This window comes from Rhipicephalus sanguineus, chromosome 2 (assembly GCF_013339695.2).
Source record: "Rhipicephalus sanguineus isolate Rsan-2018 chromosome 2, BIME_Rsan_1.4, whole genome shotgun sequence".
Taxonomy (NCBI): Eukaryota; Metazoa; Arthropoda; class Arachnida; order Ixodida; family Ixodidae; genus Rhipicephalus; species Rhipicephalus sanguineus.
Genome location: NC_051177.1, coordinates 12,043,306 through 12,068,847, shown reverse-complemented (window position 1 = coordinate 12,068,847; position 25,542 = coordinate 12,043,306). Strand labels below are relative to the sequence as shown.

The window sequence follows — 25,542 nt, the reverse complement described above, 5'->3', positions numbered from 1 at the left end:
GAGGATAGGCGGGTGCACAAGGAACGGCAGCGAGGCTGTTGTAGGGTTTGGTGCGATCGGCGACAGACTGCCCTCAGGAAGGTCCGTGGGTGCGATACCTCGTGTTTTTGGTGCATTACGAGGTTTTCGTGGCTTAGACTCACTTTGGTGGCTTCACAGACATACTTCAGTGGGGTTTCATATTGTGGTCTCCCATCACTTGCAGGCAGTGTACTCGTACATGCGCGTAGGGGCCATAAATGTCTGTTTGGTTGCGGCAGTGTTCCATTGCTTTCGATCGTGGCGCTGCACACCGATTTAGCAAACACTGTTTGGCCACGACTTTTTGATGCTTTTTATTTTCTTTGAGGCTGTAGCCAACATCAGCGGAAGAACCGGGACCAACACTGCCAGTACGCAGCTGTACGTATCGTTGGAGGTCGGCGTGCTTCACCCCTCTTCGTCGAGAAACGTACTGTCGCGTGCAACTTATGCGATACTTTTTCGCGACGACGTATTGTCGCTTTGAAAAAATACTTAGCCTAAATTCTTCAGAATGTATATGACTGAGTTAAAAATTAATGTAGTACTACTATGTTGCCTCATGCGAAAAGAAAACGGTGCAAAAGACAGAGCACCGGGAAAAAAGAAGACACACACAACACTGCTGACTTACAACAAAGGTTTATTCGTCAACACCGCGCAACATACACTTCTGCAGTTCAAAACACGAAGAAAGAAGGGACATAGAAATGATAAACAAAGATACAATAAACAAACAATCAGCATCATCACTGCAAACCATGCACGTTGCGCTTGCAACCATCTTAGAGATCATCAATTTCCTTGCCTGACAAGGCAGTCAGAGGCCTGCTCACGTACACGCTGCCCAGCCTAGCCATTCCCAAAGCCTCCAGGATTTCTCGTGTCAATTGCCTTGCCAAGCTAGGAAATTGATTATCTCTCAGATGGTTGTATGTACAGTGAGCATGGTTTGTAGTGATGGTGCTGATGGTTTATTTGTTCTATCTTTGTTTATCATTTCTACGTTCCTGCTCTGTTTGTGTTTTGGACTGCACAAGTATATGTTGTGCGGTGTTGACGAATAAACCTTTTTTGCAAGTCAGCATTGTTGTGTGTGTCTTCCTTTCTTCAGGTGCTCTGCCTTTTGCGCTGTTTTCTTTGCATTATGTCATACCAACACACTAAAGCATCCACTTTAGTTGCCTCATGCCACAAAATTTTTTTTACTCTTAAGTATAAGTGGAGCCACAGTATCGCATCACTGTGTGACTTTTCCTATCTGTTTGTGCTCACAATTGCACATTTTTGTGCCCTTTTTATGCTTGTTGATCTGGGTGGTGCTGCTGTGGTTATTTGTGTTTGGAGGATGGCTGGGGAACACAAACTGGCACCTAGCCTCTTGTGGGTGGCAGTTCTTGGGATGGACCATGTATAATGTAAAAGGCTCAGGATTTGAAAGTTTTGCCCTGTAAGGGCACAGCCACTCCGTTAACAGTCTACTGACATCTATGACGATGGAAGTGGTCTGGCCACAAAGATGTGAACACAGTCGAAGAGTTGGCAACGTGGCTGGTAAGGCTAATGTTGTGACTTTGTGGGACACTGCACATTGGTCTACTCGCATGGCATACGAGTGTGCCTCACTGCCCTAGGAGGGGAAACATTACTGGTTTAGTTTCTCTGACACCAGTCCATTGGCTGTGTCATGCACATGCGCACTCTGTTCCCTCACTATGCTTGTTGCTTTGAAGTGGTTTGACAAAAGAGTGTATCCAAGGTGGTGACTGTCGATTGTGCAGCTTTTGCCGCCTTCCCTGGTGTCCACGGCCACATGCTCCATGAGCCACAGTCTGAGTGGCTCTGCTGATGTGGAACCACTGGTGCGGGCATCCCGTCGGCTGCTGCGGTGTTTGGCCTGGCCTGGCATGAGCTCAATGCACCTTTGGGTCACAGCAGCGTTGCGTGGATTTGTGGCTACAGGACGCTTCGCTCTCATCACTGACCTCTTTGAGTCCTCTGTCGACATGGTGTGTATCTACTTGTGCTTCATCGCACTGCACATGCTTCTTCTCAAACAATTTAGGCTTTGTCACGGAGTTTGAATGAAAGTGACACATGCGGGGAACGTTTGTTTCTACAGTTATACCTCAATATGGCACAGTGCTGATGGGCATCAGAGCCAAACGCTCAGGCATACATCTTTTTTGTCTCTGCCAGGTGAGGTAGCACTAACTTGAATGAGAAGCGCAACAAAATGAAGACACAACGAAGGAAGAGCGCTAGCTTCAATCTGAAGTTTATTAAAATAACAGCTAGTTGGTAAGCGTGTTAAATAGACAGGGCATGCAAACACGGACACAAGAGAGAAGTCAAGACACCACTTCTCTCTCGTGTCCATGTTTGCACGCCCTGTCTCTTTAACATAAAGTTTATTCTCACAAATTTGCACCTATTTGTCAACGAGCCCTGATCTCACAAAGTACGTCATCTAGCAAGAACGCCTCATCGCACCCCAGAAGAACCAAAAATGAACAAGGAAGATATGAAGTAGATAAACTCAAAACTCTCAATCAACTAAACCCACTTGAACAAAAGTTATGGCAAGTGACATGATGAGTGACTCGATGTCAAGCTGCGATTTTGGTCACGAATGTTCACCACACCATAATTTTTGTTGAAATATGTCTAGAACACCTATTCTTGTTTTCTTGCATACAGTCTTCATTCCTGGTTATTATGATATCTCTATCTGCTTTGTAACTCTCTCTGTTTAGGAAAAATCTTGCTCAAAAAAAGGCACATGAAGTGTTTGATATTTTAAAAGTTGCGTATTGTATTGTAATAGAAAAATAATTGCATATTTGAAATCTGCACGGATACAATTAAACTCTGCAAGTTTCGTCACTGTCGACCAAGTTTTTAAAGAAGATTTTAAGACCCATGAGCTATGTTAATTGACACCTTCCCTCAAAAGCTACTGATAGAAACATGTCGCTGGTATTTAACATAGTACAAGTTACCGTAATACAGCGAACATATTTTACACTGAATACAGAATCAATATACGGGTGTGTAGTGTTCTGTCATTCTTCTTGGCAGTGTAGCTGCCACTGGACGTTTTCAAAGCATACTGCATGTCTGTTGTGTTTTTATGCTGTAGGAGGAGGAATAAACTTTTATTGAAACCAGCAGTTTAGTTGGCTGGGCCTAGGCCTCCCACGTGGGGACGTCGAGATCTTGCCTCTTCGCCGTCTCAAGGGCTTGTTGGGTTTCATGCTGGAATATTTTTTTTTGTTGTTGTTTTACAGTAGGACACGAAACTTACATTAGTTGATGTAATAAAAGACCTGAAAGAAATTCTCAGTTTGTTCTGTGTATTTTGCAATTATAGTGAAGATGCAAGAAATATGGTGGAAGAGAATTTCCAACAGACAGCATCGGTTAATGTTTCTATAGCACGCATTTAGCGTTCAGCATGTGAGGGGCATTTACGCTGTGAATCACGAGGCACTGGCAAGGTAGTGTAAGTGGAAGAAGTTTCCTACATCTTCTTCTGTCACCCGTATTGGTCACTACAACCACTCCCCAGTGAGAGAGGAGCCATCCTGGTGCCATGTGAAACAGGAGGTTGTCGAGAGCTGTCGTGAGGTTTCAGTTGGTTGACATGACGCACCTGCGGTGTCATTGGTCCGTGGATGGCCATATAGTCTCAATAACTTAGTTCACTGGAGATTTCTGACATAGAACCAGGTAAGGATCATCATACTCACACCTGCATCGGTCACGTGACCATTTGTGACTGGTGACCCGTAGAGACTGATGTTCACTCCTGCAACTGCGATCTATAAGTGTTGCCTCACAGAATTCGCAAATATATTCACGGTGCCGTTGCCTCGCAAAATGAGCTGATGTCCTGTTCCTGCTCACCTGATCGGTTCAGTGGTTTGCAACTGCAGTCATGTGACTGAAAAATCAAGCAGCGAGCGACTGAGCCAAAGTGCCCATTTACCTGCGACTAACTTGGTCGCACGACCAGGGCCAGTCACAGATGTGAACAAGCCTTTAACCCTTTCATTGTCACTTACGTAGCGGTACGTTCTCCGTTGTGCAATAAAAAATTCCTGCCGTAGCGCAAAGCTGGCGTGTTTAGCGTGATCCTACTGGTTGCGTCATCTGTAAAATCTTTATAGAAGCACATATTTTCGTCCCTCACTGTGTTGGTACCTGTATTGACGAGTACCGAGCAACCGTGCCGACCCATCTTTACTGGGGGCATGGTCGCTTCGTGTGCGCTACTCTCTCGGGCGGAGTAACCTTGCGGTGCCCGCACGATTACTACTACAAGGGGTGTTCTGCCATCTGCCTCAAGTTTGCAGGTTTTTTTCTTTTGTCCTTTTTTTGGGGGGGTATTCTGTTGGCGTGTCTGCCACGGTGCATCAAGTTCAGAGGCGCGCTGTTGCCTCTCCGATAGACTCGATCGCTACTTTTGCCTGCTCGCCGCGGCCTCGTTTGCTGCTGATAGCAGCAAGCGATGTTCTTGTATCTCCTTTTTATCACTGTCCGTTATCTTGACTTCACAACACACCTTTTCCCTGCGTTTCAAGCTTCCCCGATATTTCCGAAACCAAGCCGATGCTGGGGGTGTGTCACGGCCTGAAACACCTGACAGTGAAAGGGTTAAGCGTGAGCTTTGTTAAAAGGCCAGGAGCGGAGAAGGGACGCAAAGTCACACCAATGTTCCACGTGAATATGGTGTAGAAGATAAGCGTTGGTCATGACATTGTTTCTGGCGGGCCTGGTCTTGAGTGGTGACGCTGCAAGCTGACGAAATTTTTTGGTGTAATTTCTGGTGCAGTCGTGGATTCTGAATCATTGGGGCAATTGAACAAGGATGCTTAACAGCCATAGATATAGAAGACTAGAGTGAATCCCATGGTAGATTAAGTGGCACTGCCATAAGCATGCGTAACAAAGGGCAGTATGCTGTCTCTGTTGGTGTGGTTCACAGAAATGTCTGTGATGTGCAGTTAAAGTGCTCAGTCATTTTGTTGGCTTGGGGATGACATGCGCTGGTAGTTTGATGGGCAATGTTGTGTTCCACTAGAAGAGCCTCTGCTGTTTCAGAGAGGAAGGAACACCCACAGTCGCTGAGTAGCTCACAAGGCACACTGTGCCGAAGAACAAGGTTGTGAAGGACAAACAGACAGACTCCATCCAAAGGTATAACGCATCCAAAATGGAACAAAGCGAAAGACACATAACACACATACAAAGTGCTCTTTCTCTCTCTCTCTCTCTCTCTATATATATATATATAGATTATGAAGAGTCTGTCTTTGGTTGCCGTAAAATAAATAAGAAAAAGGTATACGTGTATTTGTCAACGCTTCGATCGGAGACTGATCTTCCTCAAGACGAAATTTATCAGGCTTCGATGCATTTTTTATATCGTCGTCCGCCGAGCCGAGAAAGAGAGACAGAAAAAGTCTAATAAAAAAAGCTAAAGTAAAAAAATAAAAATTGAGGAAAAAGAGAACAGAGTCTCGAACAGACCACGTGCACATATTTGGACATAAGAACAACACGTGTTTTCCAAGGAGAAAAAAAAAGACAAGAAAAGAAAAATATGTAGGTGCGCATAGATCGTTCCGGTGGATACCGGAAGTACATTCCTGTTGTCCACTGCCGAGCTCCACTTCTCTGGCTCTCCCCTCTTCACCTGTTTCTGAAGCTTGGACACAATAAGTGAGTGAGTGCATTCCTGTCGTCCATAGTCACGTCTTTGGCTCCCCCCATCCACAGCTGCTCGTGAAGCCTAGTGAGGGGATTAAGCTTCACAAGAAGTGATAAGCGCTTAAAAAAGGGTTAACTCAAAGAGCTTAGTACAAGTCCAGGAAAAGTGTAGCGGAATGGTACATTCAATGAAAAACAGGCAGGCACGATGTCCGGCCTGTGGCTCAAGCTAATGTTTCCAAAGAAAATGGAAAATACCCTTCAGATTTTTGCCGGGGGGTGGAATATTTGAGTCGTTCGAGTGTCGGAGTGGTTTCATTGTAGGGAGGATTCTTCCAAAGTTGCCCCCTCTGTTTTTTTTCTGCCCCCCCCCCCCCCCTCGGAATTCGCGTGAGGATGCTGGATGCCCGACAGCGTGCTCCTGGCGATATCCAAAAAAAAGAAAATAAAAGCTTCGGTTAAAATTATTAGTAACTTGAATCTTCCAGAGCGCGAATTGAAGACAGTATGCCCGGATTGATATTTAGTCCAGCCTTCAGTGTATTAAATTTATAAATCACATACAATTCGCGCTGTTCACGCTCCTTGTACCAGAGAAACCGCTTTGTAAGAGCATAACCTTGATGGAATCAAATGGGTGGTTTTCGGAGTTTATATGCTGAGACAGAGGCAGATGCGGAAGTGAATTAACATGTGAACAATGGTTATTAAAGCGGTTGCGGAAGGCCGTGTTTGTCTGACCTATGTATTGAATACTGCATACTCCGCGCTCGAAAAGGTAGACTACATTAGAGCTGTCGCAGTTAGGGTTTGAGTGAATAGAGTACTTGAATTTGGAATGGTGCTTTCAGCAATGTTGGTTTCCTGTATGTTTTTGCACACCTTGCAGCGAGCCTTGCCGCATGGCTGACGTGCAGTTATAGATGTCTTATCGGTTTTCGTACGAACAAAATAATCCTTAATGTTTTTGGGATGTCTATAAACGACTCGCGGGGGGGAAGGGAAAATTCTTGGTAGTCGTTTACTCTGTTGTAAGATGTTATAGTGTCTCTTTAGAATTTTGTTTACGTTTGGGGGGTTGCTTCCAAATGCTAGCACTAAGTTTTTCCGTCCATCTTTTTTTAATTCTTTCTGCTAGTAAAGCAGAAAGCACACATTCCAATTGCTGGTTGCTGAAAGCATACATTCCATTTTCAAGTACTCTATTGACTCAAACCTTAACTGTGACAGCTCTAATGTAGTCTACCTTCTCGAGTGTGGAGTACGCAATATTCAATACATAGGTCAGACAGACACGACCTTCCGCATCGGCCTCTGTCTCAGCATATAAACTCCGAAAACCACCCATTTGATTCCATCAAGGTTACGCTCTCACAAAGCGGTTTCTCTGGTACAAGGAGCGTGAACAGCACGAATCATATATGATTTATAAATTTAATACATGGAAGGCTGGACTAAATATCAATCCGGGCATACTGTCTTCAATTCACGCTCTGGAAAATTCAAGTTAGTAATAATCTTAACCGAAACTTTTATTTTCTTTTTTTCGAAATCCGAGTGGCGGAGGGGGGGCGGCGGCAGAAAAAAACAGAGGGAGCAACTTTGGAAGAATCCTCCCTACAATGAAACCACACAGACACTCGAGCGACTCAAATATTCCACCCCCCGGCAAAAATCTGAAGGGTATTTTCCATTTTCTTTGGAAACATTAGCTTGAGCCACAGGCCGGACATCGTGCCTGCCTGTTTTTCATTGAATGTACCATTCCGCTACACTTTTCCTGGACTTGTACTAAGCTCTTTGAGTTAACCCTTTTTTAAGTGCTTATCACTTCTTGTGAAGCTTAATCCCCTCACTAGGCTTCACGAGCAGCTGTGGATGGGGGGAGCCAAAGACGTGACTATGGACGACAGGAATGCACTCACTCACTTATTGTGTCCAAGCTTCAGAAACAGGTGAAGAGGGGAGAGCCAGAGAAGTGGAGCTCGGCAGTGGACAACAGAAATGCACTTCCGGTATCCACCGGAACGATCTATGCGCACCTACATATTTTTCTTTTGTTGTCCTTTTTTTTTTCTCCTTGGAAAACACGTGTTGTTCGTATGTCCAAGTATGTGCACGTGGTCTGTTCGAGACTGTTCTCTTTTTCCTCAATTTTTATTTTTTTACTTTAGCTTTTTTTCTTCGACTTTTTTTCTCTCTCTCGGCTCGGCGGATGACAATATAAAAAGTGCATCGAAGCCTGATAAATTTCGTCTTGAGGAAGATCGGTCATCAATGAAACGTCGGCAAATAAACAGTTTTTTAGAAGCGTATATCTTTTTCCTATATATATATATATATATATATATATATATATATATATATATATATATATATAATAGAGCTGTGCAAACAAAATTTTCAGTGCGAAGCGAATTCGAATATTGAAGTGTGAGTGCGAATCGAATCGAATATTTTTCAAATACTTCACAGCGAAATTGCAGAAAAAAACTTAGAGAGGATTCCTAAGCATATTCTTATGCGATAGCAACATGAAAGTGTTTCTTTTCGCTAGGTTGATGAACTGGTGGGGTGGTGTTTCATAATTGTCTTATCAAGAATGAGTCAATGTAGAGCCTGAATTGTATTTATGTACACGATTTGGTGCAACGAAAGTGTTGCCGACAACACTTTACACGTGATAGGAAAAGATGCCATGTCCTCAGCCTCTCCTGCTCTTTCAGCTTCTGTGGAAGCCCAACTGATGTGGCAGGCAAGGGTCTGCTCCCTTCAAGTCTGGAGTTCCAAATCTGCCTCGTAGATGTCGATATATAAGAATATCTGAAATTTTGGATGCTAAAAAGCTTCGGCTGCCGATGACGATCCTGCCCAAATTTCAGGTTCAAAACAGCATTAGTTGAGCCCCCACCTCTGCCACATCTTTCACCTCCATGTTGGAACCAGCGTTTTTTTGAGTTAATACATTTGCGACCATAGCAGAGTTTTAAAGGCAGCTTTACCGCGGTACGGGGGTGTGATGAGGTGAAGCATAATGAAAAATCTAGGGACCACTTCCAATCGGTCGTTGACTGTGTCTTGGCAAAGTTGGACCGTAACGGAGCTTGAAAGGCAGCTTTGCCGCAATACCGGGGTCTGATGGGTTGAAGCATATTGAAAATCTAGGGACCACTTTCGATCGGACGTTGATTGTGTCTTGGCAAAGTTCGACCGTAATGGATCGAAAGGCAGCTTTGCCGCAATACGACAGTGTAAGGAGGTGAAGCATATTGAAAATCTGAAGGGGTCGCTTTCCATCGGACGTTGACTGTATTTGTTTTTGGGAAGTTCGAATAGTAAAATTCCAGTTCGAATTGAATAGCAAACACTATTAGAAAAATATTCGAAATTTCGAATATTCGCACACCCCTAATATATATATTGTCGCCGTGCACCGTGAACAAAGGACAAGAACAACTTGCAACAGTGAGACAGCGTGTTCAAAAGCAGCTGTACAGCCAAATGTCTTCTTTGTGTTTCTTTTTGAAACCTGCTGCCCCACTAGCCAGAGTCTCTAAAACCTCCCCTTCATCATTTTTTTTTATCTATACGGACGTGTCACTTGCCTCCTTAACAGAGCATCGCCCCAATGCTAAACCAGGACCACCGTTTTATGGGAACGCAGAGTCAGTCGCTGACATACGGCTTCATGCGTACTACATGTACAAGTTCTGGCCGGTGCTGGCGGCGTCTCGTGCAATAGGGACTGTCAGGGACGACCTCGTAAGTGACGTCACTCAGCTGTCGCGATACTCGATATGGTCCGAGGTATCGCCTGAACAGTTTCTCGGAGAGTCCACGTTTTCATGTGGGCATCCAAACCCACACTCTGTCACCGGTTTCGTAGGTTACTGTTCTGCGGTGGGCATTATAGCGGCCTGTGTTGTAGTCTTGTTGTGTTGTAGTCTTGTTGCTGGTAGATCCGCAAGCGTGCGAGCTGCCTAGCTTCTTCTGCGCATTGAGTAAACGCATCGGCATCCGTGTCAGTGTCGTCCCATTCGTGCAGTAACATCGCATCCAACATCATCCGTACCTCCCGTCCGTGAACGAGGCTGAATGGAGTCATGCGAGTTGTTTCTTGTTTAGCTCTATTGTATGCGAATGTGATATAGGGCAAGATTTTGTTCCAGTTTTTGGGTTGGACATCCACGTACATCGAAAGAATGTCTTCGATCGTCTTGTTTAGGCGCTCTGTTAGCCCGTTTGTTTGCGGGTGGTAGGCGGGGGTCTTACGATGAGCCGTTCCACTTAGCATCAAGACGTCGTCTAAAAGCGCTGCCGTGAATGCGGTTCGACAGTCTGTTATCACAACGCTTGGTGCACCATGCCGCAGTACAATATTTCCGATGAAAAATCTCGTGACCTCCGCCGCTGTGCTTCTTTGGATAGCCTTTGTTTCGGCGTACTGGGTCAGATTATCCGTTGCGACAATAACCCAGCAGTTCCCTGCAGTAGAAGTAGGAAGTGGACCCAAAATATCCATTCCGATCTGGTCAAACGGCGTTCATGGGACTTGAACAGGTTGCAGCAGACCGGCTAGTTTCGTCACATGCGACGTGCGTCGCTGGCAGTCGAGGCAAGTACGAATGTTGTGGTGCTTCACGGATGTCAGGAGTCTTGGCCAGTAGTATTTTTGCCGAACTCTTGCCAACGTGCGCGTGTAGCCTAAGTGGCCAGAAGTCACCACGTTGTGGCATGCTTGAAGCACTTCAGTATGAAGGGTTGCAGGAATGACGAGCAAATAGGGAGATTTGATCGATGAAAAGTTTCTTTTATAAAGGGCGCTGTTTCGTTGACAAAACGAGGACAATATTCTTGTAAAAACTCTTGGTGCACTCTGAGACCGTCCGTCCAAGTAATTAAACCAAGTAACTCGGGGTCGTCACGTTGTTGTTGGACGTTGGTGGAAGTGCCGAGGACACCAAGGAATGGAGTTTCATCCTCATCAGGTAGAGAAGCCGACTGTATTGGTGATCGGGACAGGCAGTCGGTGTCTATATGTCGCTTCCCTGACTTGTGTATGACCGTCACATCAAACTCTTGCAGCCTCAGACTCCAACGCACTAATCAGCCGGTGGGATCTTTAAGATCAGTCAACCAACAAAGCGAATTATGGTCGCTAATAAGTTTGAAGGGGCGGCCGTACAAATATGGGTGAAATTTCATAACTGCCCATACCACGGTGAGGCATTCTTTCTCTGTTGTGGAATAATTAGCCTCTGCGCGTGTTAGTGTTCTTCTTGCGTAGGCAATCACTCTTTCTGTCTCCTCCTGCCACTGCACTAGCACAGCTCCCAGACCTACATTGCTAGCGTCAGTGTGCAGCATCGTGGGGGCTTCCTCGTCGAAGTGGGCTAGCGCTGGGGGGGTTTGAAGATGTTAGCGCAGATCATTAAACGCAGTTTCCTGTTCGTCGTTCCACTCGAAGGCAACGTTGTCTCTCGTCAGGCAAGTTAAAGGTGACGCGATGCGTGCGAAGTCCGCGATAAACCGTCGATAATAGGCACAAAGGCCCAGAAAGCGTCTGACAGCCTTCTTATTGGACGGTACCGGGAACTGTGTAACGGCGGCACTTTTTTCAGGATCGGACTGAACACTTGCGTGGCTGATGACAAGACCAAGAAACTGCACTTCTTCAAAAAAAAAAAAAGTGACATTTCTCTGGCTTCAACGTGAGGCCCGCAGACCGTATGGCTCGTAAAACAACTTCCAACCTTTTGAGGTGCTCGTCAAAAGTTTCCGAAAACACTATGACGTCGTCAAGATAAACTAAACCGGTTTTCCACTTCAACCCTGAAAGTACGGTATCCATGAGCCTTTGAAAAGTAGCGGGTGCTGAGCACAAACTGAACGGCAGGACTTTAAATTCATATAAACCATCTGGCGTCACAAAAAGTGGTTTTCTCCCGGTCTCTCGGGTCTACCTCAATTTGCCAGTATCCGCTCCTCAAGTCCATTGAAGAAAAGTAGCGAGCGTGTCGAAGTCTGTCAAGGGAGTCATTGATAAATGGAAGGGGGTACACATCTTTCTTGGTCACCTGATTCAGCTTCCTGTAGTCCACGCAAAAAAACGCCAGGCCTGCGCGGAAAGCGCAGCACCGTCACAGCGAAAGCTGGAAGAGCGGCATTTCTAGAGCCCGTTAGAAACTCTCTTGTGGCTACTAATACAAGTACATTAGTAACGTACCCACTATACCACAAATCATAATTTTGGGGAAGTTGGGAAGCACCCACCAAGACATTATTCGTTATTCTGTGGAGAAGCGAGGCACCATCTGTGAGGCATTATGTGCACTTTGTTATTGCGGTGGTTGATGACGATAAAGAATTATGGCTGAGCCCTTTGTAATGGGTTGGAAGCTTTAAACAACCCACTAGTTACGTAATTCATATTGTGTGACGCCCGGTCATTATTTAACTGTCCTACCACGCTTTATAACATACGTTAACCGGAGAAATGGAGAGGGAGAGAGAGGGAATTAACTTTATTGAGACCCCGAGGAAATGGATCATGGGAGCCTTATGGGCTTCCTTGGCAACCAATAGAAGTGCACTTGCGAGGAACCCACTACGCTATAAATCATTATAATTTTTTTGAAGTAGGGAAGCAGCCACTATGCAATTTTTTGTAATTCTGATGAGAACCGTGGTAGTCGCTAAACGCCTGTAAGGCATGTGCACTTTGTTGATGCTGTGGCTGATGACGATGAAGAATTATTGCAGAGGCCTTTGTAATGAGTTAGAAGCACTCAACAACCCATTCGTTGCACAGTTTGCATTGTGTGACGCCCGGTTACATAATTCGTGTTTGTGCGACGCCTGGTTGTTATCTTAATCTTCTACCACACTACATTACATATGTTCATGTAGTTCCTTCCCGACATGAAGCCTGTATAGGGTCTTTTTGCAACGCAGTTTCAAGCACCGGCATGGCCCTGAGGTAGAACACTGGGCTCCCACGCAGAGGGCCCAGGTTCGAACCTCGTTCCATCCTGGAAATTTTTTCTTATTTCCTTTTTTTTTCTTATTTTGGGCGATAGTAGTTACGGACACTGGCAGCGGCGGACAACTACAGCGCCAAAAACGGCCGTTGAAATGATCTCATAACAGCTTTCGCTGTAAAACGCAGGGTGCTGTCCTTTTTCTTGACTAGCACTACAGGTGACGCCCACGGGCTCTGTGATGGCTGAATCGCATCATCTTCAAGCATTTTCGCTACTTGTTGCTGTATCACTTCACATTCCTTCAGAGCCTCGCGATAAGGATTCTGGTGAATAGGTCTCGCCGTGTCTTCAGTAATTATTCGATACTTGGTTAGTGGCGTGCGACCAACTCGTGATGTCGATGAAAAGCAGTCTTGGAATTAGGCTAGCAAATCAACAAGTCGCTTTCGCTCGTCCTTTGGCAAAGTAGTGCCAACGTCAAAAACGAGTACTGATTTTTGTTTAGGCGCTTCGTCCAGTACCGATAAACAGCCTTCTACTTCTACAATATTGTCAAAGTAAGCGACGGCTGTGCCCTTCGGAAGGTGCCAGCGCTCAGCACTAAAGTTGGTGAGGAGTAAGTTCGTGCGTCCAGCAGTGACATTGACAATACCTCGTGCAACTGAAATGCGATGGCTAAATAGCAGCGAGCTGATTTGATCGGCAATGCCTTTGCCTTCAAACAGTGCGTCCCCTGCCACCGAAACAAGAGTGCGTGACCGTGGTGGGACGATCACATCATCGTCAGTTAGACCCAAAGGGTTATTTCTGGCCTCTGGACAATCAACTACATCAGGGCTGTTCTGGAACGTAATTAAACTGTCTGGGATGTTGATGACGGCGCCATATTCTCTCAAGAAATCCATCCCAATAATTAGCTCTTTGCAACATGAGGCGAGAACAGCGAACACCGCCACGAAAGAAGGACCACCAATGTCGATTCTCACTGTGCACATTCCTATAGGCACGAGTAACTGGCCGCCTGCAGTCCTTAGGTGAGGTCCCGTCCATGGCGTCTTTACTTTCTTGAGGCGTACAGCGAGGTCTTGAATTATAATAGAAAAGTCGGCACCAGTGTCGACTAAGGCTGTCACTTGCTGTCCGTCCACAAAAACGGTGAGGTCTGTGGTGACAGTTTCGTCGGTGTCACGTCTTGTCGGCTTTACGGCGTCCTGCGGTGACAGTAATGGGGGCTTTTTTTCGGCGTCTTGACGGCCTGCAACCTTACCCCCGGAGGTTGCCGCCTTCAGTTTCCCGGCGTGGGCTGAGTGACCTCCTTCCTCTCAGGTCAGAAAAAGTGCGGCGGTGCGATGAAGGCGAGTTGGCAGGAGACGGAGGCCGTGGCCGATGTCCCAAACCTGGCTGGTAATCGGGCATGCTCTCGTCATGGTTGGTACGGCAGTCGTCAAAATGGGGCCGAGACAATGGAGGTCCTTGAGAACCAGCGTCGTCGCGCCGCAATACGTAGTCGTCGTTGGCGCGTCGACTGTCAAACCGTGGCCTGAGAGGGTGAAACGAATCGACTCGGTGTCAGCAATGACGGGAAATGTGGCCTACGCCTCCGCAGTTAAAGCAAAGTGGATGCCTATCTACAGTGCGCCAGGCGTCTGTCCTGCGTAGCTGTGGACGTCGCATCAACTCCTCTTGGAACGAAGGCCATGGCATCAGGGGCTCCGGAAGTATATCTGATGTGTGGGGGCGACGACATCTGTGGGCTGACGTTGCATCGTCTATATATATATATATAATATATACGCACTACCTTAACAAGAAAACGATGCCTTGTGGGGACGTTTATCACCAATGAGGATGCCGTTTCCGACTACCAATACGACCGACGCGACTGCCAGGTGAAATTGCTTTCTGAAATTTTCTTGGCTGCGGGGAGAATTGATGCTCCCTATCTAATTCACTCACAGGACCCTCGGCCTTTTTTGTGTGTTTTGTGCCTCATCCGGAGTCTATATCGAGCAGATGACGTTGATACCATCTCATGTAGCCACCACAACACGCATACGCGAAACATCAAACGCGAAATCTATAGAGTTGTATTAGCAGAAAAGGAAGTATCGTTGTAGCTTAGCACTTCAGTGAAGTCAATGTTCTTTGTCCGCCTTCCCTCCCAAGGTAGTGGATAAAACATGTGCATATAGGTGTTTTCTAGTGTAACTTTCCCACTTGTGGGCGTCCGATACGCACAGCCAATTAGGGACCTTAAAGGGACACTAACGAGAACTACAAAGTTGAGCTGCAATCAGCTGCAATGAACAGGGGCATTGAAGAATGCGTGCACTTTTGGTTGGGTGTGAAAAGATAACTTATTAGTGGAGATATTTGTAAGCAAAGACCGAAGATCTCTTACTCAATTTCTCTCGCCCTATACTCGGTGCTGAAGCGATGTCGTCTCGAATCTCATTGCTCTCAGCGAATTAGAAGGCGGCATGATACGTCACCATGTGTGCAAAGGGCCGTTGCATACTGTGGCTTTCGGCATATTGCCGCGATGGATGTAGTTGCAGACTTTGAAACTCGCAGCGAAGGTCTCGCCATGGAAGCAGGATTGCATTTCAGTGTGTCTGAAATGCAGCAGTTTCTGTGTACGATGTCTGGCAGCAACCGACGGAAAACGAAGCCTCGTTTTCGTCGACGGCATGCGAGGCGTCCACTTGCCGAATACTGTTTATGTACATGTGTTTTGTAGCGTTAGCTACACTTGCCTAGCCGGAGCCGAATTCGCGTGGAGGGTCATGAGCCGTGCTGCGCATGCGCGAGGATCAGTGATGTCACACAGCTGGGTAACCGGAGCTGGCATCTCACGCGCTCTCCGACACTGCCGCGCGCGGCTCACCGCTGCTGCTCTGCATGTTCGGGAGGATTGGCATCGTAGGCGCGGCAGACACGCTGGCGCCGTCACGCACACAGACTCCGCCACCGCCGCGCGCGGCTTGCCACTGCTGGTCTGCGCCGCATTCGAGAGGAGCGACGTCGTAGCCATAGACACAGTGGCGCCGGCGCGCGTCCAGCTATTCGCCTTCGCTGTGCAGTCGCCGTCTGACATTGCGCTGGGGCCGCTTGATAGTGCCTCTGACTGGCGTTTGCAGGTATGTAACGCCATGGAGAAGGAGAGCGCAAATGCTGCTTGACAGCGCAGAAGAGCCGAGAAGCTTATCTCACCGGATCCCGAAGTAGTTGCCTGGCAATTAGCGGTTCAGCGTACGAAGAATGAACAGAAGAAGGCTAATAATACTAGACATTCTGGAAAGCTAAGAATAATCAGCTGAACCTTTGCTAACGCTATGTATATCCTGGCATAGCCGAGCTAAGCCACTGCAAATTTTTTCATGCTGCGTTTTTATTAATCGCGATCTCCTTTCGGAGAACTGGACAGAGGAGCCGTGCAGTGAGGAGAGGCGTGGCAGAGCAATAAGAGCAGAGCCATGCAGGGCCACTCAATCCGCCCGTGGAATGCGGCACGCATCCGAAGGGAAGGTGGGAGGGTGCCAGTGAGGAGAAATGTACCATGTGATCAAAACCATCGAAGCCCCATAGTTATGCGGGACAGCGCACATGTGTGAAATCCGACGCAGAATAGCAGCGAAGCTCGCTCGTATAAACGACGTCAACATCAAACTACATGTACCTGGCTGCTGCTGTTACCACCACGCTCACCAGCAGAAGCAAAATAAAAACGTATGAGGAGGATATCACGATGAATAACTCTCGACAAATCACGACCAGACTGCATTTATGATCACTACGATAAACTTGAACGGGCGTTAGTACATATCCTTCAGTTTGTCGCTACTTTCTCGCTTGTTAAAGCTCAGGTCACAGTAAGAATGGCATGAATGTGATCGTAATAAGATAATTTGCCATTACAGTTCTACTTCCTGTATCTCTCTAGTGTTATTGTGCACGAGGCACACTACTGGAGACATGGGTGCTGGAGTCGTTGTGACGTGCTAAGTGGGATCACGTGATGCCACCTTGCTTCACGAAACCTTGCTCTGACGACGGGAAGCCGGTGGCCCGAGCGCGTTTTGTTCTTTGAGTTTCCCACTTCAATCAGCCTTATTGCACAACCAGTTCATGTGCACTGGCATCTAGATACAGCAAGAGCTTGTAAAGCGTGACCAATGTTTTCGGCGGCATGGTGCTCTGGTGTAGTGTGCCACAATTAATGCACCACGCAAGCAAAGGAGCAAGGTGTAATTTCACATTTACGGTTTTGCCTCAAGGATAACGAACATCACTACGCACGGCTCATAAAGCTTAGAAAGGGCAATGAACCGAAGTCCCGCGCACGTGTTTGCAGCAAGTGCTTCCGAGAAGGTGACTTTGTGAACAACGCAAATGTTAGTTTGGTGAGGAACAGCGAGGTCACACGCGACATCTCCCTCTTCATGTGAAGACACCTACACCGGGAAGTAGTTTCAGAAATTTCTTCGGGGACGTCATGCCTCATAGTCATCCCCCAACGGTGATCGGGGAACATATTGTTGGGAATGTACCGATACACAGAGAAAAATAAGGAGCGGGAACGCACTTCGATAAAAAAAAAAAGCAGTCTGTGAGCAAGTTTCTGGTGTGAAAAAAAGATATATAAGGCAGGAAAGCCCTTACTTAAATTTTAGTTTCAAATCGTCAATTCGTCCCGGTGTCTGCCCATAAAATCTCGCCGTGTGCCTGGAGGCTGTCATGCCTGATGAGTTCGCAAAGAGCTTCTCGATCACAAAAACCCTTCAGCAACAAGACCGTGGGCCGTACCTTCCCTTTTCGATTTTCACTACAGTTTATGTGTGGAAGAACTGAGGTGTGTCTTGGTCGAAACGAAAGAAAACGAACATTTCACGCGATAAGTTCAATGGAGAAGCGAGCAGAGGTCTCGGGGGCTTCAACCTCCCACCACCTCAAAATTATTGCATTCTGTGTGTATATATATATATAAGCGCACCCATACACACACACACACGCAAGAACTTAGACAAAGCGAGGTCAGACCTCCAGAAAAAAACTTTCTGGCTAAGCCCCTGGGTAGGTTCACGGTTAAAATCCTGCTTATGTGGGAACAGGCTTAAACCGAGTTTTTTTTTTTATCTTATTGCTTTTCATGGGCTTGGATAGAAAGAAGCAAGGAAAGAGGGAGAGAACGAGAGGCATCCTTATGTCGTGGCGCTGAGACGTGCTCCTGCAAGGACTGCAGATTAGAGCGCCAGCGATTACCTCCTCGAGAACCACATCAAGACAGAAGATGCGTTGAACCAGATCAAAAGCAGGCAGTGCTGTTTACGCAGACAAAGCACCGACAAATAGAGAGTCAGAAGTCACAGACTTCCATAAGATTTGGTTTCATTTGTTGAAGAAAGGAAGCACCCTTCAACAAGTCAAAGGAGTTTCTAGCCTCCCGGGTTGTAGCACGGGAAAAGAAGGCGAAGGGGGGGGGGGTGTTGGAACAGCCTCGAGTGTGGGGGCATGCCCCCACTCATTCTGAGCATGTGGGGGCGACGGCCCCCACGGCCCCCCCGGTTCTGGAGCCCCTGGGGCATGCTAGCAGACGACTGGTCGTGTGGCGGCTGGACGGCAGGGCGCCTCGATGTGTCCTCTTGCGGCGGTGAACAAGGAATGGCTGCAGACGTCTGGCGGTACGACGGCGGGACGGGTGGTGGGCGCTGAAGGGCGGCGGCGTAACTCGTGGGACGCTGCTTGTAAGCAGTGTAAGCCACCGAGAATGCTTGGCGGATTTCGTCGCGGATGACTTCTACGACAGACGCCATGGGTGTTTCCACTACTGGCGTTCGTAACTTCTGCAGTTCCTCCCGAACAATCTCTCTTATCGAGTCACGCAAGGAGCCATGATTGTCAAATGTCATGGCGGCGGCATGAATTTGGGCGCTGCTGGACAAGCGATCGTACTGTCGGCATCATTGGTGGAGTGCCCGCTCGATAGCCGTAACATCCTTGATAAAGTCCGCTACGGTGCTGGGCGGGTTACGCAGAAGTCCGACGAACAACTGCTCTTATACGCCGCGCATGAGGCAGCGCAACTTCTTATCATCAGTCATGTGCGGGTCGGCTCTACGAAAGAGACGGGCCATGTCCTCGGCGAACATTGCGACTGTTTCATTGGGTTTTTGAACCCGTAACTCTAGTAGTTGCTGGGCACGGTCCCATCGGTCGACATTGGCAAAAGTGTCAATCATCTGCTGTTGAAAGTCGCTCCTTGTTGACAGACTGCCTTCTCTGTTTTCGTACCAAGTACGAGCGCTGTCGTCAAGGTAGAAATAAGCGCAGGAGAACTTCTGCTCAGCAGACCACTGGTTAATCTTGGCTACACGTTCATAGTGCTCAAGCAAGTCTTCAACGTCTTGATGTGCACCACCTCCAAACCGATCAGGCACCAGTGGTTGAAAAAGCATTACCTGAGATGGGTTGTGAGAACCGCTGCCTTGGAGTACCCGTTTCAGGCTGGCGTTGGGCATTGGTAGGGGTAAGCGGCGCCTTGGGGCGTGTTCCTGCGAGGGGGTGAGCTCTGGAGCGAGGCGTCGCAGCCGACGACTGAAGCTATGCACAGGAGTTGCGATAAGTGGGTCCGGGCTGGATGAACGGCTCCCAGTGGGAGTGTGGAGCATCAGGCAGTGTTGCAGTCCAGCACCTCCACCAGTGTCGCGGTGCAACGCGAACAAAGGAGAAGAACAACTTGCAACAGCGAGACAGCGTGTTCAAAAGCAGCTGTACAACCAAACGTCTTCTTCGTCGTTTTTTTTAAACCTACTGCCCCACCAGCCAGAGTCTCTAAAACCTCCCCATCGTCATTCTCTTTTATCTATACAGACGTGTCAATATATATATATATATATATATATATATATATATATATATATATATATATATATATATATATATATATGTATACCGGGTGTCCCAGTTATCTTTAGCCAAGGGTTAAAAAATACAATATTTAGAGGCAGGCAAGCGAAATCAGTTGCAAATTGCTGACAGCCACCTTGTGCACTATAGTTTTTCGTTTTGTAATTAACTAATTTGCTAATTAGGATTATTTAACTAAATTGCTAAATATTGACTCTAGGCAAGAAATGCGACTGACAAAGTTCGAGAGCGTCTTCAGAAATCCCCATTGCATTATTTGCAATAAAGAAAGTCTCGCGTATGCCATTTTTTCCAAGCTGCAAAAAAAGCCCGCGAAATACATAAAGAACCACATGACTAGTGCATTCGCGCGCCAGCGAACGTGCTGCTCTCAGCCGTGGTTTGAGCGAATGAAATCAGCTGTGGCCACGACTCACCGGCTCTGTTGCAGCGGTAGGCCAATAAGTTAACTGTGGTTTCTTGGCCTGCGTCAGCCAGTTGGTGCGCGTGATGGTGCAAGTTGTAGCGAGCGCGGGCCAAGTGGCTAGTCGCGGCCGCCGCTGATTTCGTTCGCTCAAACCACAGCTGAGGGCAGGCCACCATGTTCGCTGCACGTGAATGTGCTAGTCACGTGGTTCTTTCTTTATTTCGCGGGCTTTCTTTGCAGCTTGGAAAAAATGGCATACGTGAGACTTTCTTTATCTTAAATAATGCAATGGGGATTTCTGAAGACGCTCTCGAACTTTGCAAGCAGCATTTCTTGCCTAGAGTCAATATTTAGCAACTTAGTTAAATAATCCTAATTAACAAATTAGTTAATTACAAAACAAAAAATTGGCTGTAGTGCACAAGGTGGCTGTCAGCAATTTGCAACTGATTTCACTCGCCTGCCTCTAATACTGTATTTTTTAACCATTGGCTAAAGATAGCTGGGACACCCTGTATATGTATATATATAATGTCCAGATAAGATCGAACACGAGGTCCTGTACACCATTCCCGATTTTGATTAAATTTACTCTAGGCCTAGGCATTAGACCCAGAACAATGGTTTTGAAGTTAGTTTTGTGAAAAAAAATTTGTTCGCATGAGAAAAATAGACATAAATTTTGGCCACAAAAAACACATTTTCGCCAATTACTAGTTTTCTGAATTTTCAGTGCACCTAGGGAAAAACGGTGCACTTCTTAGTCACAGTATTTATTCCCCTCAAAGAACAAGTGAAATACAATCTTATGAGTCTATTATTTCCCTTTCCTGTCGAAACACTTTTGAAGAAAAAAATCGCAAACATGGCAAATCACACAAAATACCTATATTTCAGCAATTTATTGCTCCGAACAGTTTAAACGGATGATAATAAAAACCGGTACATACTAACTTTGATATTTGCGGTCTCTTTTAAAATTGTTACCGTGGTTTTATCGCGCTCCGTTTCACTCCATAATTGTGCTGAAACGTAAAGTGATTTACCCAAAACGCTGAAGTTCGAAAGTAGTTTTCTCAAAAAGGTCATTTTTTTTTTATTCCTCTAATTGAAGTCAAGGATGTCATCTACCATTCGTTGTAAAAAACGTTGCATTATTTTGGTTGCTAACAAGTCATAATGTGTCACATGTGACCAAGTCAGCCTAGCGGCCGTGCTGTTTGTTATGTGCCGAAAATTGGATACAAGTTGCTCAAAATAATTGTACGTGACATAATCGCAATGCAGCAGCTCCACAACAACAAATTCACAGCCAGGTGTCATGGTTCAGCAAGCTTCGTCTTGCGACCAGCCACATGGCAAACCCGCAGCAGTGGCGGCTTGATGCTGCGGGCGCACATAACATGAGGGCCGCTTGTGCGCCAAACTACGCTCATATGACAAATGAAATAAGGAATGCATCACTGTGAAAGCTAAATAAAGGCTGTCAAGTGCCAACAAAAGCCATATTACACAATGAAAACTCTGCCGGCAATGTTGCGGTGGGCGCCTGCAGTAGTGCGCTCATGTGTTGCTTCCTCTCGTCTGATGGCCTTTGATAATTAGGTTCACTCTGTCAGCAACATATTACATAAAAGCAAGCCATTGACATCTAAAGAAAGCTGTCATACGTGCTTACGATGGTTGTACAACTCAAACTACAGCTGTTCTCCATCTCGTGCCAGAACACTTGTATCAGCCGGCTGTGAACAGAAGCGTGTCTAAGTCCTTTGCTTTATTAAAGCACCGCTTTTACAATACTGTATTCTTGTGCATCCACAGATACAATATACAACGCAAGCCGCGCGTTTATAACAATATTTTGCGGCTTGGGCATAACAGCAGGGGAAAAAAGTACATGCGTGCTGTACTGAAGGCGCTCACTGCAAAATTGCCGGCAGAGTTTTCGTTGTATAATATGGTTTTTGTTGTCACTTAACAGCCTGTACCTTTCACAGTGATGCAGTGATGCATTCCTTATTTCATTCGTCCTATGAGCGTAGCTTGGTGCGCAAGTGGAGCTCGTCCGCTATTGAAGCGGCACTCATGTAATGTGAACACCCGCAGCATCGAATGGCTGCTGCTGCGGATTTGTCATACGGCTGATCGCAAGACAAAGCTTGTTGAACCATGACACCTGGCTGCAAATTTGTTGTTGTGGAGCTGCTGCTTTGTGATTATCTCGCGTACAATTATTTTGAACAACTTGTATCCGATGTCCAGCACATAAGAAATGGCGTGGCCTCTAGGCCGACTTGGTCATATGTGACACATTGTAACTTGTTAGCAACCAAAATAATGGAACATTTTTTTGTGCAGAGTGGTAGATGACGTCCTTGACTTCAACCAGAGGGACCTAAAAAAAGTCAAAAATGGCCTTTCTGAGAAAACTATTTTCAAACTTTGGTGTTTTTGCAAATCACTAAAGTAAAACGGAGCGGGATAAAACCACGAAAAAAAAGTTTAAAAGAGAGTGCAAATATCAAAGTTAATATTGTTACGGAAAAAGACACCAACTCAGAGGGATACGTATCCCTGTATTGTTTACAGCTTAGGCGAGCAGCGCAACCGACGCGAACAGCACGCGCCAGTCTGTCTGTTTCGTCCTTCTCTTCGTCTCCTTGGCCGCGATGCCGCTGGTACGTAGCATTACCCCCGGCGGCCGAAGCACCGTGCCGGAGCTTTAAAGGTCGTTTTCGGAAGCAGTGTTGTAGGGCTTGAGCTGTGAAACGTGAACAATATCGCTGGACCGAACAGATGGCGATGGACAGATGGGGCCAATCTCATAGGTAACAGGTGTTACTTGGCGCAGTACACGGTAAGGTCCCGTGTAACGAGACAAAAGTTTTTCGGATAGGCCCACCCGACGATGAGGGGACCAGAGTAGCACAAGGGCACCGGGAACGAAATGTGCGTCTCGATGAGAAGCATCGTACCGGCGTCGTTGTTTGGTTTGCGACGCCGTCAGCCGAGCGCAGGCGAGCTGTCGGGCTTCGTCGGCTCGCGCGATTGCGTCTTGGGCATACCCGCTGGTGGACGAGGTGGAGGTAGGAATGATCGTGTCCAGCGGTAAAGTCGGCTCTCTTCCGTGCAGGAGATAAAAAGGGGAAAAGCCTGCCGTGTCGTGACGCGATGAATTGTACGCAAAAGTTGCGTAGGGTAGGGCAACATCCCAGTCTCGGTGGTCAGGCAACACATACATAGCGAGCATGTCCGTAAGCGTGCGATTAAAGCGTTCCGTTAGCCCATTGGATTGAGGGTGGTATGCAGTGGTCAGTTTGTGCTGTGTAGAACAGGAACGTAAGATGTCGGCGATAACTTGAGACAGGAATTGACGGCCACAGTCTGTGATCAGTTGTCTTGGGGCACCGTGAACCAAGATAACGTCCCGTAGCAGAAAGTCAGCAACGTCGGTTGCACAACTTGTCGGTAAGCTCACGTGATCGCATAGCGTGTAGCGTAATCTGTAGCCACTGCGATCCATTTGTTTCCTATGGTTGATACGGGAAAAGGTCCAAGAAGGTCTAATCCAACGTAGTAAAAGGGTTCCGTGGGTATGTCCAGTGGTTGAAGATGGCCAGCGGGTAGCAGCGACGGTGTTTTGCGGCGTTGACATAACTCGCACGTGGCGACATAGCGGTGTACTGAGCGAGCAAGGCCTGGCCAAAAGAAGCGGCCGCGTACGCGCTCGTATGTGCGAGAGACGCCGAGGTGTCCAGCTGTCAGCGCATCGTGAAGTTCAGCGAGGACACTGCGTCGTAAATGCTTAGGCATGACAATTTGAAGGTCAGGTCCGTCAGGTCGGAAATTTCGATGGTAGAGGATGCCCTCTTGAAGCACAAAGTGGCGAACAGAGGCATCATTTGGCTTCCTCAAACTACAGCACAAATACACTTGTCCAGAGTTCTTTACAGATGCCTCAAAGTCCAATACTTCTGTGTCTTACGCAGCCGTTGGTCCATCCTTTTCCCACTCTGGCATTCTGCACCCCAATTCAAGTATCTTCACAGCAGAAGCTTACGCGATACTTGTAGCCGTTAAACACATTAAGGAATTAAAATTAATACGTGCAGTCATATACACAGATTCTCTGAGCGTCGTAAAAGCATTGAAAACTTTGAAAAAACATAAAAACCCTGTCCTTGTGTCGCTTTACTCCCTTTTATGCACGCTACACACACTCAAACAACATGTTGTAGTGTTCTGGGTGCCAGGGCACCGCGAGATCGGGGGAAATGTTTTGGCGGACCAAGTAGCTGCCTCCGCCCACGACAACGTTGCTACCAATACATCAAATGCTGTCTCCGCACTAGACCTTAAGCCGTTCCTAAAGCAAAAGCTCAGGGCTTATTGGCAGCGCTCGTGGGACAGACAAGCTCAAAACAAGCTACATGTTATTAAGCTGAATCTTGGAATTTGGCCACCAGTATCCAAGTCACGGCACACACAAGTAACACTTACGAGGCTACAAATAGGACACACCCACAGCACACATGCATACCTCTTGTCCGGTGGTGATCCACCTGTGTGTGATAGATGCGGTGAGCCACTCACCGTACTACACATTTTAATACAATGCAAGGAACTAGATTCTATTAGAAGAAAACATTTTCCGTTTCCCTACCGACATCGAATACCATTGCATCCATCCATGTTCATAGGTAGGGAACCGCTTTTTAAATACGAATCATTGTTCGCGTTTTTAAGGGATGTAAATAGTTTTCACGTCATCTTCTCTGGCAACCCGTAGCACAACCTCTGAGAAGAGGTTGATGCTGCGGTGACTACATTAAAACAGCACCTGCCTCGCGGCCCTTGGACACAAGGGCTGTTGCCGAGGCATTCGTGCTCTGGCCATTTCTGTATAGTCCCATTATCACGACCCCTTGTCATTCATTCTCACTGCATACATCACGTCACTCTCATAATTTTAATACCTATATGTTTTACCCGCCCTAGGGCATGGAATTTTAGGCCCCTATACAGCCGCGTAACAACGTCATAGCTCACATCCCTTTCAGAGCATTGTTATTCTTTTGACATTTTTCATGGCACTCTTTGGCCAAGTATGGCCCTTGCGCCACAAAAACCGGCGTCATTTGGGGAAGATTCCGTGCAGGTGATGAGGTCAAGGAGCACGGGATCCCGTTTCTGTTCTTCCCCAATGTGAACCAAGTTGAACACTGAGAATATGGAGCACATCGTGTTGGCATCAGTGTCATCAGGATCGTCGACAGGGTACCGGGAGAGGCAGTCGGCATCCTGGTGCATGTGGCCAGATTTGTACACGACCGAGTAGGAGAACTCTTGGAGGCGCAAAGCCCAGTGACCAAGCCGCCCTGAGGGGTCTTTAAGAGAGTTCAGCCAGCAGTGCGCGTGGTGGTCGGTAACGACCGAAAACGTGCATCCGTATAGGTATGGCCTGAACTTGGCGACCACCCAAACGAGAGC

The 25,542-nt window shown here is 47.0% G+C and overlaps 1 protein-coding gene across 4 annotated transcripts in view; it reads left to right on the top strand.

The window, feature by feature from the left end:
* Window positions 1–25,542, top strand: part of LOC119382414 (ubiquitin carboxyl-terminal hydrolase 35) — a 223,412-nt gene that overhangs the window by 78,264 nt on the left and 119,606 nt on the right. For all 4 annotated transcript variants that reach the window (XM_037650109.2, XM_049412195.1, XM_049412196.1 and 1 more), the window contains exon 6: window positions 1,803–2,030. In XM_037650109.2, the coding sequence (XP_037506037.1) occupies window positions 1,803–2,030 (228 nt within the window). The remainder of the gene's footprint in view (window positions 1–1,802; window positions 2,031–25,542) is intronic.